Source organism: Mirounga leonina, unplaced genomic scaffold (assembly GCF_011800145.1).
Source record: "Mirounga leonina isolate KUSES-001 unplaced genomic scaffold, KU_Mleo_1.0 Mir_94, whole genome shotgun sequence".
Taxonomy (NCBI): domain Eukaryota; kingdom Metazoa; phylum Chordata; class Mammalia; order Carnivora; family Phocidae; genus Mirounga; species Mirounga leonina.
The window spans coordinates 56,299,376-56,312,226 of NW_023270855.1; the positions used below are offsets into that span (position 1 = coordinate 56,299,376).

Here is a 12,851-nt window from a genome sequence, read left to right on the forward strand (position 1 = left end):
TGGGTGGGAGGGGCCTGGGTCACAGTCACCCCCCATCCCAGCCCAAGGTCTGCAGCCGTCCTGGGAGGGGGAGCAGCTGGGACTGCCACAGGGAGAGCTGAGCAGAGAAGGTGCCACCCGAAGAGGTGACCCACCCATCACCAGATGTCCAGAGACCTAGAGGAAGGAAGCACTTGATGGGGTTGGGCATGATGTTTTGGAAGGTCCCTCCCAGTTCCCAAGGTTAAAGAGTCCAAGATTACAGGCAGGGAGGGGTTGGGGAGGGGGGAATAGCATCCAGGAAGGGAGAAACTGCAGGTGCAAAGGCTCTGGGGCAGAACAGGGCCTGGTATGTTGGAGGGACAGCAGGAGGCCTGTGTGGTTGGAGAAAAGTCAGGGGGCGGGGGAGAGAGGAAGCGGGCGGGTTGGCAGGACTTGTGGGCCTGAGGAGGGTTTGGATCTCAGTTTGAGACTAGGGGGCTATTGGAAGCCTTTGTGCCGAGGGTAAATTCGAACGTATTTGCCCTCTTAAAGCTGCTGAGCAGAATGGAGTGTTGGGTGGCAGGTGGGGCGGGGGCCTGGATTGCTGAAGGTGAGCCAAGCTGCAAGTGGAGTCAGAGGCCTGGAAGGCCTGCCGCAGGTGCCCACAGCCCTCTCCCCACAGGTCGGCCCGACCTCCTGCCCTGCACGCCGCCATCTTTTGAGGAGGCCACCACCGCCTCCATCGCTACTACCCTGTCCTCCACGTCTCTCTCCATCCCGGAGCGATCTCCCTCGGAGACGTCCGAGCAGCCGCGGTACCGGTGAGGGGCCTGGGCTGTCTCCTTCAGCGAGGCGGGGGCGGGGGGCACATCCGCAGGAGGGGTGGGGTGGGCGGCCTCCCCCGCCCCCATCCACCTGCTTGGTCTCTCTGCAGGCGGCGCACACAGTCTTCGGGACAGGATGGCCGGTGAGCTGAGACCCCAGCTTCCCCCCCAGCCGCCCCGCCCGTCGGGGCTCCCTGCAAGGCCCCACCCTTCCCCCCTCCCCCTCTTGCACCCCCTGCGCTTTCCCACCCAGAGCTCCGCCTCTCTGACCACTTTCATGGGCACGGATTTAAGTTAGGCTCTCGAACTGCACAGAATCTTGAGTCACTTTGTACTCTTCTCCACACACAGACCCCGGGGGCAGGCAGAAGATCCTTCCACCTGCGTGCTGATCCTTTTTTCTTTTTATTAAATATTTTTATTCTAAGAGGTACAAAAGAGAATATAGTGAGACACCTCCCCCTGCCACATGCCCCTTCCCCTCCCTGGGAGCAACCCCTGGACGGGTTTTTTCCTCTTTCTAGAAATATTTTATGAATATACAAGAAAATAAACCTCCGGGCCTGTTTCTGCCTTTTGTCTTGCCACCAGCCCAGCTCGGTGCCCCTTGCTTGGCGCACTCAGCAGATACAGGTCATCTGTGAGCAGGTGGAGCGCCTGCGGGCTTCCTTCCGTCTGACAGAATAGCCTGCCCTTGGGGCTCTTCAGTTGTTGCCAACTCGACCACAGTGAATAGGCCTTGTTGCCTCCCTTAGTGTTGGGGCAATTATTACTGCCATTTGAAAAAAAAACAAAACCTTACAGCGTAAAACACATTGGGCAGAATGCACTTCCCTCTGTCCTGCTGCCTGCTCCAGCCTCAGCGGCCTTTCTGCTCCCTAGTGCTGCCATCCGGAGTGTGCATGCCGGGCTGCCGGAATGTTCTGACCCTCTGACAGCAGGGGCCTGGACCTTTGAAACCCCTGGAACCACCCCACCCCCAGGCCAGTGCCCAGCCACCCCCAGGAGGGTGGGCAGGATCCAGGCCACCATTCACACATGCCCCTCCTGGTACCAGAGTCACAGGATGGCCCCAGGTGGGCAGCCTTTGCCCCCTTGCAGACCCCAGGTGGGCATGACCGCCCGAGGGACCAGGAGTGAGCTGGGCCAGCTTAGGGCACTGGTCAGATGGCACCCAGAGAGAGCACCCCATGGAGACTCCCAGCAGGGCTGGAGATTTGCGCTGGCCTGGAGCTTGGCTGGTGCCCCTGGGGGGGCAGAGTTAGGGTGAGGAGAGAGTGAGGTGCAGCTTCCCACTGCCTCCAGGCCTCAGGAGGAGACACACGCGGAGGAGGACCTGCAGCAGATCACGGTGCAGGTGGAGCCCGCGTGCAGCGTGGAGATCGTGGTCCCCAAAGAGGAGGACACGGGGTGAGTGTCCTATTGCCAGACTGGCGCGCGTGCGTCTGCTTTGATCTCATTGGCTGAGCGCGGTCACGTGGCCAGCTGGCAGCAAGGCAGGCTGGGGAATGTAGTCCACGTTCTGGGCAGGGAGTGGGGGATGGGGGAGGCTGGGAATGGGGCCTCCCACTGGAAAGGTGGGGATGCAGGCCGTGGGAACCAGGCAGTCTGCGCAGGGGCCGCTGGGGGCCGGGATGCTGCCTCATCAGGGCCTCTGATCTGCGGCAGAGCTGCAAGTGATGTGTCAGTCCCGGCGTTCTCACGCACTGTGGCCCGGATCCCCCGGCTTGCGGGAGGGGGCTTTGCGGTCTGGACGCAGTCCCCTTTCCCAGCTGTGTTGTGTTCCTGTGTCACTCACTTCCACTCGTCCTTAATGCCTTCCTTCCAACTTCTGGTTGGTCTCCGTGCGTGGTCCTTCCTTTCCGGCGGAGGTCGAACGTTCGGGCTCCTTTTTTGCTCCAGCTGCTGTCCTCGGCCCTGCGCTCCGGCCGTGTTCGTGGGTTCAGTGGGAGGCAGGTCTTTTATACCGGCTCTTTGATATAGAGCAGTGGCCTTCAGCCTCTGGGGACACCTGCGCTTGTGACCCTGGGGGCTCCTGGCGCCGAGGGCGTGGGGCGAGCGACGCGCTCCCACCAGCGCCCGGGACCCCCGCAGAGAACTGTCTAGCCCCACCCGCCATGGTGCCACGGGGGAGAGACCCTGCTCTAGGGTTTATTTACAGGTGTCTCTCAACTTCCCAGGATTTGAAGACCTGTTTACGTGTTCAGTACTTATGTCTATTTTTATTCAGTTACAAGTTCAAGAAAGTGGCCTTTAAAAGTGGATGTATATTTTATTTTTTTAAAGGATTTTACTTATTTGACAGAGAGAGACACAGCGAGAGAGGGAACACAAGCAGGGGGAGTGGGAGAGGGAGAAGCAGGCTTCCCGCGGAGCAGGGAGCCCGATGTGGGGCTCGATCCCAGGACCCTGGGATCATGACCTGAGCCGAAGGCAGACGCTTAACGACTGAGCCACCCAGGCGCCCCTAAAAATGGATGTATATTTTAAAAACAGATCAAAGCCTTCACGGTCAAATACAAAATTCATTTTTTTTAAAGATTTTATTTGAGAGAGAGAACAAGCTGGGGGGAGGGGCAGAGGGAGAAGCAGGCTCCCCACTGAGCAGGGAGCCCAATGTGGGGCTCGATCACAGGACCCTGGGATCACGGCACTTAACCAACTGAGCCACCCAGGCACCCCAAAATTCATTTTTAATGTCAGTGGGCGTGTGGGAGAAACCTGTGTTCTCTGTTGAGGGATGGAACATTCAGACCTGGCCATGTCCAGTGTATTGATCTGTTGCTTTACATCCTTACTTGTTGGTCCCATTTGGTCTGTTTGGTTCTGTGTTTGCATTGTTATCAAATTTTTCTTGCTCCTCTTGTGATTTCTCCTTTACATGCTTTTAAAATTTCTCTTCTATCTCAAGACACCTTACTTAGTGGTAATACACACACCCCCAGCCTGCACTTTGCCATCAAGAATTACATCACAGATACGCAGATGCACGTGCAGTGTGACCCATCTTTCAGTCTTTGCCCCCAAAACAGCCCACCCTCCCACGCGGCTGGAGATCCAGCTCTCTGTGGTTACAGGTGCCCCCCCATTTCGGAGCTGGGCATTTTGCTCATGAGATGGAAGTTGTACCCCAATCACCCAGCCACCAGCTGAGGCCTAGGCCTCGCCTCACCTTCCATCTGGAGCCTGTTTCCTGTCTGTAACTCAGGACAGCAGCAGCCCCCGCCCCAGGGGAGAGTTGCTGGGTGAATTCATGCCAGGCTCTTGAAAGGGCCTGGCACATAGTAAGTACTCAGTGAAGATTACAGAGGTTCTGACCCCAACATGGGGGTGGGTGCCAGGTGTCCCTACTTTACAGATGAGGATACTGAGGCTTAACGATGGGAAAGGACCTTCAGGGTCACCCAGGGGGTGAGTGGTGAGGTGCACCTGCCCACCTGTGTGTGCGCTTGAGCCGGGGTGGGTAAGGGCTCTCCTGTTAGTGGGTGGGCAAATCCTCCCCACCCTTGCCTCAGAGGTATTTGGGGGTGGGGGTTTGTTTTATTCGGCTTCCTGAGTCTTTTGTCTCTGTGATGACCTGATGAGAGGACGGGAGGTGAGCTGGGGCTGGGGCCACGGGTGCTGTCCAGAGCCCCACCTGAGGACTCCTGTGTCGGCGTGTCCCCAGGGTGGAGGCTTCCCCAGCCACTGCCGCTGCCGAAGCAGAAACCACCAGCCAGGCCTCGGAGCCCGCCAGCCAGGCCTCGGATGAGGAGGATGCACCTGCCACGGACATCTACTTTGTAAGTCCCCTGCAGCTCCTTCTGTTGCCTGGTCCTCGACCAGACACACACGCTCATGCACACACACCCACGCACACTCACAAGGACACTCATGTGGACACAGTGCTCTCACTGGTCAACACTCACATCCATGTACTCTTGCACGACCAGTGTGCTCTCACACGCATTCACACTCACACGCTCCCATGGCGTGGGAGCACCCTGCCCCTCGGCATCCAGGCCAGGCCACTCTAAGGGTAGGGAACTGCCCTGTCCCTCCTCCCCAGGCCTCGTGACCACCACCAGGCCACCGGGCAAGGCCCAGGCCCTAGCCATGCCACCGCATCTCCCTAGGAAAGATCTGGAGTCCTTAAGCTCTGAGCCCCCTTGGGCCCCCCTTGGTCCTGGGCAGATCCGGGGCCAGCCACCGAGGGCTGCAAACTGTGTGGATCTTCTCCCGCTGGGTGGCGGGCACAGCTAGGTGGGTTCTGTTCTCGAGGAGGCCAGGGGATTGTGTGCTTCCCACTGCCATCCTCACTGGCCGAGGACTCATGGCTGCTCCCTAATGGGGCAGGGTCTGTCGGAGCAGGAAGGGGCCCTGCCGCAGGGACCCGGGACCTGTCTTCCAGAGCAGGGGGTCACCTCCCCCCTTGCATCTCCCACAGACACAGGTTAGCTGGGCTGGGAGCCTGGGTGAGGTGGGTGCGGGGTGGCCAAGGAGCCTTCAGAGTCCTGTCCAGTGACCACCCCCCACCCCCCACCCCCGGACAGTGGGTATTGAGGCTGCCTTCCTCGGGCAGCCGTATTCAGTGGTCAAATGGCCTTATGCAATGAAGGGGACTGCCTGTCCTCCTCCCAGGCCTCAGTCTTGTCTCTGCCCCCATGGCCAGTGAGCTGGGGGCCCGCAGCCATGGCTGCCTTATATACCACCACCCTGCTGTCTGTCTTGGGGCCTCTGTCTGGCCTGGAGAAGTAACAGGCGCATGCACTGTGTGTGTGTCCCCACACCCGCCGTCAGCTCCCCGTCCCTGGGCGCTTGGTTTGTGTCCCATCCTGTGGATCAGTGTGTGAGGCGGCCCCAGGGGGCCATGTCCTATGTGTGCGTCTGGGTCTTGACACCTGAGTGGGCGGCCAGGCCCTGCGGGCAGCAGAGAACGTAGGCAGACCGCAGTGGGATCCCACCACCCCGAAACTCACCTCCTGCTTGGCCATCGGCTTTCCTGCCCCTGCCCAGCGCCCTCCCCACCTAACCACCCGCCAGATTCCTGTTGCCTCATCCTGTCCTCTGTTTGCTTCCTCCCCCGCCCGCCCGGCCCGCCCAGTTCACCGATGGGAGGTACTGGATTTACTCTCCCCGGCATCGCCGACTGCGGGCCGTGACGCTGAGCTCCTCAGGGACTGTAAGTGACCACAGCAGGTGTCCAGGGAGCCCAGCCCCTGGTCCACCACCCTGGGCAGCAGGGAGCCACAGGTCCTGGCTGTCCCTCGTCCTCTGAGAAGGGACTTGGGGAAAGAATCACTATGACTGAGGCTGGTCATGTGTCCCCCAGTGATGTCACTTAGGTCCCTCTGAGATGGGCATTGCTAGGCCTGGAGGCTCACAGCCAGGGCTAAGGGCACTTGGTTGCAGTGGTGGGGTCGGCATCTGACCCTAGCCCCTGGCTGCCTCTGCCCCTCTCCCCAGCCTGCCTGAGTCAGGGACAAGTCGGTGGACACTTGTCCTGTATTCAGACCTGGCTGCTGATGGCTCCCCTAGGGGCGTCTGCCCTGTAGAAGTAGGCAGTCATGTGGGTCAGCAAAGCCAGGCTCTTAACTGCAGGAGAGAGGAGATGTATTTCCATACCCACTTCACAGTGGAGAAACCAAGGTCTCGGCTCCCCAGAAAGCCCATAAGAGGGCATGGTTTAGATAAAATCTGGGTGCAAATTCCCAAGCAGCTCCTGTGTCTAGTAGATGCTTATCTATCTATTGTGTTTGGGATGCTGTGTGGATATCATGTAACAGTGGTATTCTCAGGACCTATTATTGTCCTCATGAGCAATAAGTGAGGGGCCCAGAGAGGCCAAGTAACCTGCCCAGAGCCATACAGCACTCAAGCAGGCGGAACAGGTTGAAATCCTGAAGCAGAAGTTTCTGTTCTCAAGATGAGTCCCCTCGGAGGCTCACACCCCCAGCCCCAGATGCCTCTGAGCGTCACTGGGTGTCCAGCTCTGCCGAGCAAACCCAAGAAGTGGAAACCACTTCCCCAGACATTCCCACCGTGCTGTGTCCTGCTGAGACAGGGATGCCACATCCTTAAAATGATCCAAGAGCTGAGGACACACAGCAGGCCCTGAGGGCCCCCCACCAGGGGAACAATTTGTAAAGGCTGCCTGCAGAGGGGTTGACCCCAGGGTGTGGGGAGGTGGGAGAAGGAAGGGTGGGCTCCGTAGAGGGCACAGCGGAAGCTGGTGGGGGGCACATAGGAGCAGAGGGAGCAACAAGTATGAAGGCTAGGTGAATGGGAGCAGACCCTAGGGCCTGCAGTACTGGGGAGGATGTGTCCTTGGCCCCACTTTAGTGGGGTCATCGCCGGGTTCTGGGTCCTGCTGCCCGTGATCCCTCCCTCCGCCGGGACCAGCTCCTTGCAGAGTTCAGGTGGAGACCCTCTTGTCCCACGTTCTTGTCCCGTGGCTCTGAACATGGGATGTAGCTGCCCCGTGTTGGACACTGGGCACAAGCAGCCCCAGACAGATCCTGCCCCCGGACTTCTGGGCAGGCTGGGGTTTTTGTGCGCTGTGACTACTAAGCAGTGAGCAGGGCCTGTGCGCCATTGTACCAGTCCGTCTGCTGAGGATGACCTTCAAGGGGTGTGTGGCCCTGGGCCAGGTGCTCAGACCAGAATGAGCGGCCCGTGGTGCCCAGTGGGCCAAGTGCCTCCTGCGGGTGCCACGGTCTGGCCGGTGAGGGCAGGTTCTGCAGCGAGAGCTGTAGGAGGGGCAGGGAGGAGTGGGCACAGAGGTGGGGAGAGGCAGTGGGGGCCCCAAGGGGCAGCGAGGGCAGAGGGGCCTGCATTCACCCGGAGAGCACAGAGGCCGCATGCTGGCGCTTGTTCTTCACCAGGCTCTGAAGAAGCCAGCCCTGCAGAGGCGAGGCTGGTTGTAGAGAAGGGGCAGCCCGACCGAAGAGGGGCAGGTCTGGGGGCTCGTTGGGTTGTGGCCTCCGTAGGTTTAGCCAGGGCAGGTGCCTGCTGAGGCCCCGTGCTCCGAGCAGAGGCCAGGCAACGGGCTAGGTCCACAAGCGCTGAAGACTGGGAGGTGGGGGTCTGCGGGAAAGAGGAGGAAGAAAGAGAAGAAGGGGGCTGCGGGGGTTCTTGTGGTGAGAACAGACCCAGGAGGGACCGGTGTGGGTGCTGGAAGAACGTGCGCCCCCCCGAGTCTGACCCAGAATGGGGACCCCTTCCCTGACACCCCTGGAGGAAAAGCAGCCCACCTTCTGGCTGGGCCTCTGTTGTTTGCTCTCTGGGTGCCCCGGGCCTCGGTCTCACCTGGGCACGAGGAAATGGGCTCCACCCTGCGCCCCCCAGGGCACTCACCACCCAGGACCCCACTCCGGCTGGCGGCCCCGGTGGCCACACAGCAGGCTGGACCTGAGGCTGGGGTGCTGCCGGGCGCCCCGGGAGGCCCGAGCAGGAGGCCCGAGCAGGAGGCCCGGACGAACAAGAGGGCGGGGCAGGGGGAGGGGACAGCAAGCAAACCCCGCCCCGCCCCCTCCCGCTCCGCTGTACCGGGCCCCGCCTGCACTCCGCGCCCCGCTTCCTGCCGCCTACCCCGCGCTGCCGCCGCTCAGCCCCGCCGGCCCCACAGCCGTCCAGGTTCGGGGAGCGCCCGTCAGGGGGAGGGCCGCGGGGGCTGAGCCGCCTACTCGTCGTCCGCGTTGGGGTCCGCCTCCTTTATTTCTGTTTCTTCCTTCCTCCTCTCGCCTCTCGCGCCTCCTCGCACCCCTGCTCTTCTGCGCGCTCCCTGCACGTGCGCCCGCCCGCCCAGCCCACCGATGAGAGGAGCTGGGTGTACTCCCCGCTTCACTATAGCGCGCACGCCCACCCAGCCTCCGACGGCGAGAGCGACACAGTAAGTGCGCCCGCGGCTCGCCACGCCCTGGGCCGGGGCCTCGGGCCGCGCGCCCCGCCCCACCTGCCCGGGGACCGGCCGGGGACACGGAGGCCGGGGGCGGGCGGGGGCGGGGCAGCGGCGGGGCCGGCCCCGCAGGTGGGGGTGCCGCCCGGCCCCGCCGCTGCCCTCACCCGCCCCCTTGCCTTCCGCAGTAACTTCTATGCACTCACCGCCCTGGAGCCGAGCGCCCGCCGCCGCCGCCCTGGCTGCTTGGCGGAGGCACTGCCCGCCCGCCGGACCGGTCCGCCGCCGGCCGCCGCCGCTCCTGTCAACTACCTATGACTGTGAACCTCCCTGAGTGTCCGATCACGTATTTATTTTGGGTCCTTACTCTTTGCACAAAGACGGCAGCACAGGTGTGCTTTTTTAGAAAAAGATTAAAAAAAAAAAAAAAAAGACGTGTTGGAAAAACGAAGAAAGTCCACTCCACTGCACTTTGTAGTTCTTTGCTGTGCTTGCATGTGTCTCCCTGAGGGAACAAGGCCTGTTGGCTCCCGGGACCTGTGCCCCCATGGCCTGGTCACCCCGGCTGAGATCCACACTCCGAGGTTCTGCCGCTCTCCACTTGGACGGGGTGCCCCCGCGCCCGCAGGCACTCTGGGCTCAGGCACTGGACATCCGTCCTTGGAGATGGCCGACCAGTGGTCTGGGGGCGGCTTTCCACCTCCCCCACCCCCCCACCCCGATGTTTTCAATCACCTCACCTGCCAGGTGACTCGGGAGCAGGAATGGCCAGGAGGCCACCCCTCTCCATGGAGCTCAGGACTGTGGGCCTCTCTGTCCTCCCCACGCGGCCCGCTCTGTATCTCGCAGAGAGGGCCTAAGGCCTAAGTGAAGGGAGATGCGCTGGGCCCTCAGGCCGTGGGACTTCCAGAGAGCGGGTCCTGCAGCAGGGGCCCTCCCACGGTCAAGCTGCTCTGCTGTCCAGTAAGAGATCCCCCTCCAGGACCGGGAAGGGCTTTCTTTTTCTTTTAAGATGGTGACGTGTAAACAACTAAAGAATAGGAGACAAAGTTCTTCGTGAAAAACAAAATAAATTTTGGGGGTTTGTCGTCTTCAGCAGGAGCAGCCCCCCCCCCCCCCGGGCTCAGAGACCCCACTGGGTCCAGAGGGGACTATGGGAGCCGCTGGCATGGCAGGGTCTGTCCTGCCCCCACAGAAATGCCCTCCCACCTCTTGAGAGGTGGAACAGCGGGGATGGTTTTCCCCTGCCCGCTCTGCCCCCCACCCCCCATGGCTTGCTTGCTTGGGAGGAGCTAGGAGCTGGCTTGGAGCAGAAGCTACACCTGGAAGAATTTCTCCCAGCCCTTGCCTTCCTGGCGGAGAACCCACTGATCCAGGAGTTTGATTTTCCGAGTCCCTCATCTGGGTCCCTCACCTGCTGTCATCTCCCCTCACACGGCTCACTTCGTGCGCCTGGAGGGAGCCTGTTGGACTGGCTGCTGTCTGTCCAGGGCGGCCAGGGACGCGCCAGCATGCAGCCCGGGTAAGGCAGCAGTGAGAGGATCCATCAGAACAAGCCCTGTGGGTGTCCCAGATCAGAAGCAAAATGATGTCTTCTCCTTGTTGCCCTAGAGGGCTTTGTCCAGACGGCAGGAGGTGTCCTCACCTGGATTTTAGATGAGCGTCTGTCTGCAAGTGCCCTGGCTGCATGCCATGAGTCGCCAGTCCATCCCTACCCCTTCCTGCCGAGGAGGTGGCAGCTGAGCAAGAGGTGCATCTCAGGTCTTGAAGACTAACAGGGACGACTGTGTCACCCAAAAGCCGGCATTGGAGTCCCTGCCCAGGCCCCCAAAGGCCGGATGTTCAGGCACGTTGTGAGTTCTGTGGGGATGGCCAGAGCAGCATGCACAGTCCTGGAGCAGTGCGCCCCATGTCCAGGGCATCCTCAGCCACTTGGAGCTTTAGGAGCAAGGAGGGGAGCTCTGCTGGTCCCCTCGGGCTTTCCTCAGTGAATCATGGAACAAAGGCATCGCTTGGATGCTAACTTGTGAGAGAAATTTGCAAGCCTCCTGGATATCATGACGTTTCTGTTTTTGTGTTAGGTCGCTGAGACCCCTTTGGAGACCTGTTTTGTGTTGGTTGCATTCTTTGTCCCTTTTCAGAGAACTGTCACGTGGATGCTAACGTGGTCTGCAGACTGTGCCGATGGGAGTTGTTTGCTTATTATTTGGGGGGCCAGGGGCGGGAAGGCAAGACTTTATTTATAATGTGTAGCAAATTCGTGGCCTTTCCAAGGCCCCCCCACCCCCAGAGGAAGGCCCTGGACCCACCCAGCTGTTGCCGACCCCCAGCATAGAAATCGAAATTCCTTCATGGCGATACCCTGTCTCCCTTGTGGCTCATCTCTGATGGCTGCGGCCGCTGAGAGCCGAAAGCCTGGGCACTGTCTGGATGGCTGAGCTGTGAAAATGAAAGACATTTCCCGAGACTGACAAGGTGCAGCTTCCCGAGAGCCCCTGCCAGCCTCCCTCCTCCAACCTCCCCTCGCCCCTCCCTCCACCACTTGGCTCAGTGCAATACTCCCCTTCCGGTGGGGTCCCTTGCCATGGTACTGTCGCTGCAGCCCCTCGGTCCATGCCCTGGGCCAGCGCCTTCCACCGCCTTTTCTCTGGTGGCTCAGTTGCATCGCCTGTCCCCCCCACCCACCCCCATGTCGTTTTTATGGTCGAACTGATTTCAAAACAATGAAACTGCAAACCTTGTGTGTCTTAATTCTCTCTGGGGGTTCCGTGTGCTCAGCCCCCATGGTCTGAGGTGTGACAATCCAGAGCGCGGCCTCATCGGGCACAGAATGCCGTCTCTCTCAAACCCAGAGCCGTGGGCACATCTGTAACTGTGCAGACCTGCTGGCCCTGGATAACATATGCAGCCTCGGGCCCCCTCCCCGCCACCCCTCCTTCTTTTTATGTTGAAGAGTTCTCTCTAATAAAATCGGGTAATAAGCATCAGCTCTCTTTCTCTTTGCCTCTGTGTGTTCCCGGGGTCTGCTTGGGAATTTAAGGACTGACTTTGAATGAGGGCAGAAAGAAACCTTGGTTGTATTTAAAATAACAACAGGACCCAATGCCTTAATAGCTGTGGCCTCCTTCGGGTTCCAGTTGAGTTCAGAAAACTTTTAAAAATTTCTGACATCAGTGCAGCCCAGCTCAAAAGAACAAACACTCCCCAAAGTTTGTATTGGTTCTGCCAGAGTTGCTCAAATTGGGTAATGCATGGACCCCTTTTAAGAGGAAAGCATTTCTCCAGGATTCCCAACTGGAGAGACGCTGCTTTGGAAATAAGATCCCATCCGTAAGCAGGCCCTTGGAAACCCGTTTTCATCATGATGCAGAACCACGCAGCTCATTTATAGACTCGCAGATGAGATGATCTGGAATGTGCTTACCATCCCATCCAAAGATGAGTATGCGCATACTCTCAAAGATACATCTGCGTTTTGACAATCACAGGGCCAGCCCCCTCACGTTTTATCCACATCTGCTGATGAGCTGGCTTGTTATCAGGGGTGGTGGGAGATGGTCTTCGGAAATTCCTCCGTGCCACCAGCCCCACCCTGTGCCTTGGCACCAAGCAGAGCGTGCAAAGCTAGCATTCAGGATGAGGTCGTGAAGTTGTATGTTAAACATTTGAAGAGCTTAAACTAGAACATGAAGTACCATCCTCTGGGGTGGGCTGGGGGAGCTTGGAGCAGAGACTTCGGGGTCTTCCAGCCCTACCTGCTGTAGTCCTTCCTGGCCCCCTGCCCAGCAGGGGCTCCACCTAACAACCAGCGCCCTTGCCCCTCTCTCCCTGCTCAAAACCCTCCCGTGACTCCCCAGCATCCACAGAACAAAGCTGCACGACCCAGTTCAGATCCCAGCTCCATGTTGCCTCGCTGGGGCTGGGGGGTGGGGGGGCTTTATTAAAGTGATTTACCATCTCTGAGTCTGAGCTCGCAGCTTCCGCGCCCGCACCGGCCCAGAGACCTCGCCCGCGCGGCTCACCTCCCTTTGGCCCCGCCCTGAGGCCCCGCCTCCTCCTGTTCCCGCCTTCTGGGCCCAACCCACGCCGGCTCCACTTCCCCTGGGTCCCGCCTCCCCAGGCTCCGCCCCACTTGCTGTTCCTGGTTCGGTCTTGCTCCGCCCACAGTCCCTAGGCCCCTCCCACCAAGG

General features: G+C 60.1%; 1 protein-coding gene across 4 annotated transcripts in view; it reads left to right on the plus strand.

The window, feature by feature from the left end:
• PIP5K1C (phosphatidylinositol-4-phosphate 5-kinase type 1 gamma) overlaps positions 1-11,565 on the plus strand; it is a 50,175-nt gene extending 38,610 nt beyond the window's left edge. Inside the window, exons 13-19 of one of the 4 annotated variants that reach the window (XM_034997445.1) lie at positions 644-782; positions 896-928; positions 2,091-2,195; positions 4,453-4,567; positions 5,869-5,946; positions 8,572-8,655; positions 8,850-11,565. In XM_034997445.1, the coding sequence (XP_034853336.1) occupies positions 644-782; positions 896-928; positions 2,091-2,195; positions 4,453-4,567; positions 5,869-5,946; positions 8,572-8,655; positions 8,850-8,852 (557 nt within the window). In that variant the 3' untranslated portion in view covers positions 8,853-11,565. The remainder of the gene's footprint in view (positions 1-643; positions 783-895; positions 929-2,090; positions 2,196-4,452; positions 4,568-5,868; positions 5,947-8,571; positions 8,656-8,849) is intronic. The other 3 variants (XM_034997446.1, XM_034997448.1, XM_034997447.1) reach the window with 3 other exon arrangements.
• Positions 11,566-12,851: the final 1,286 nt, after the last annotated feature.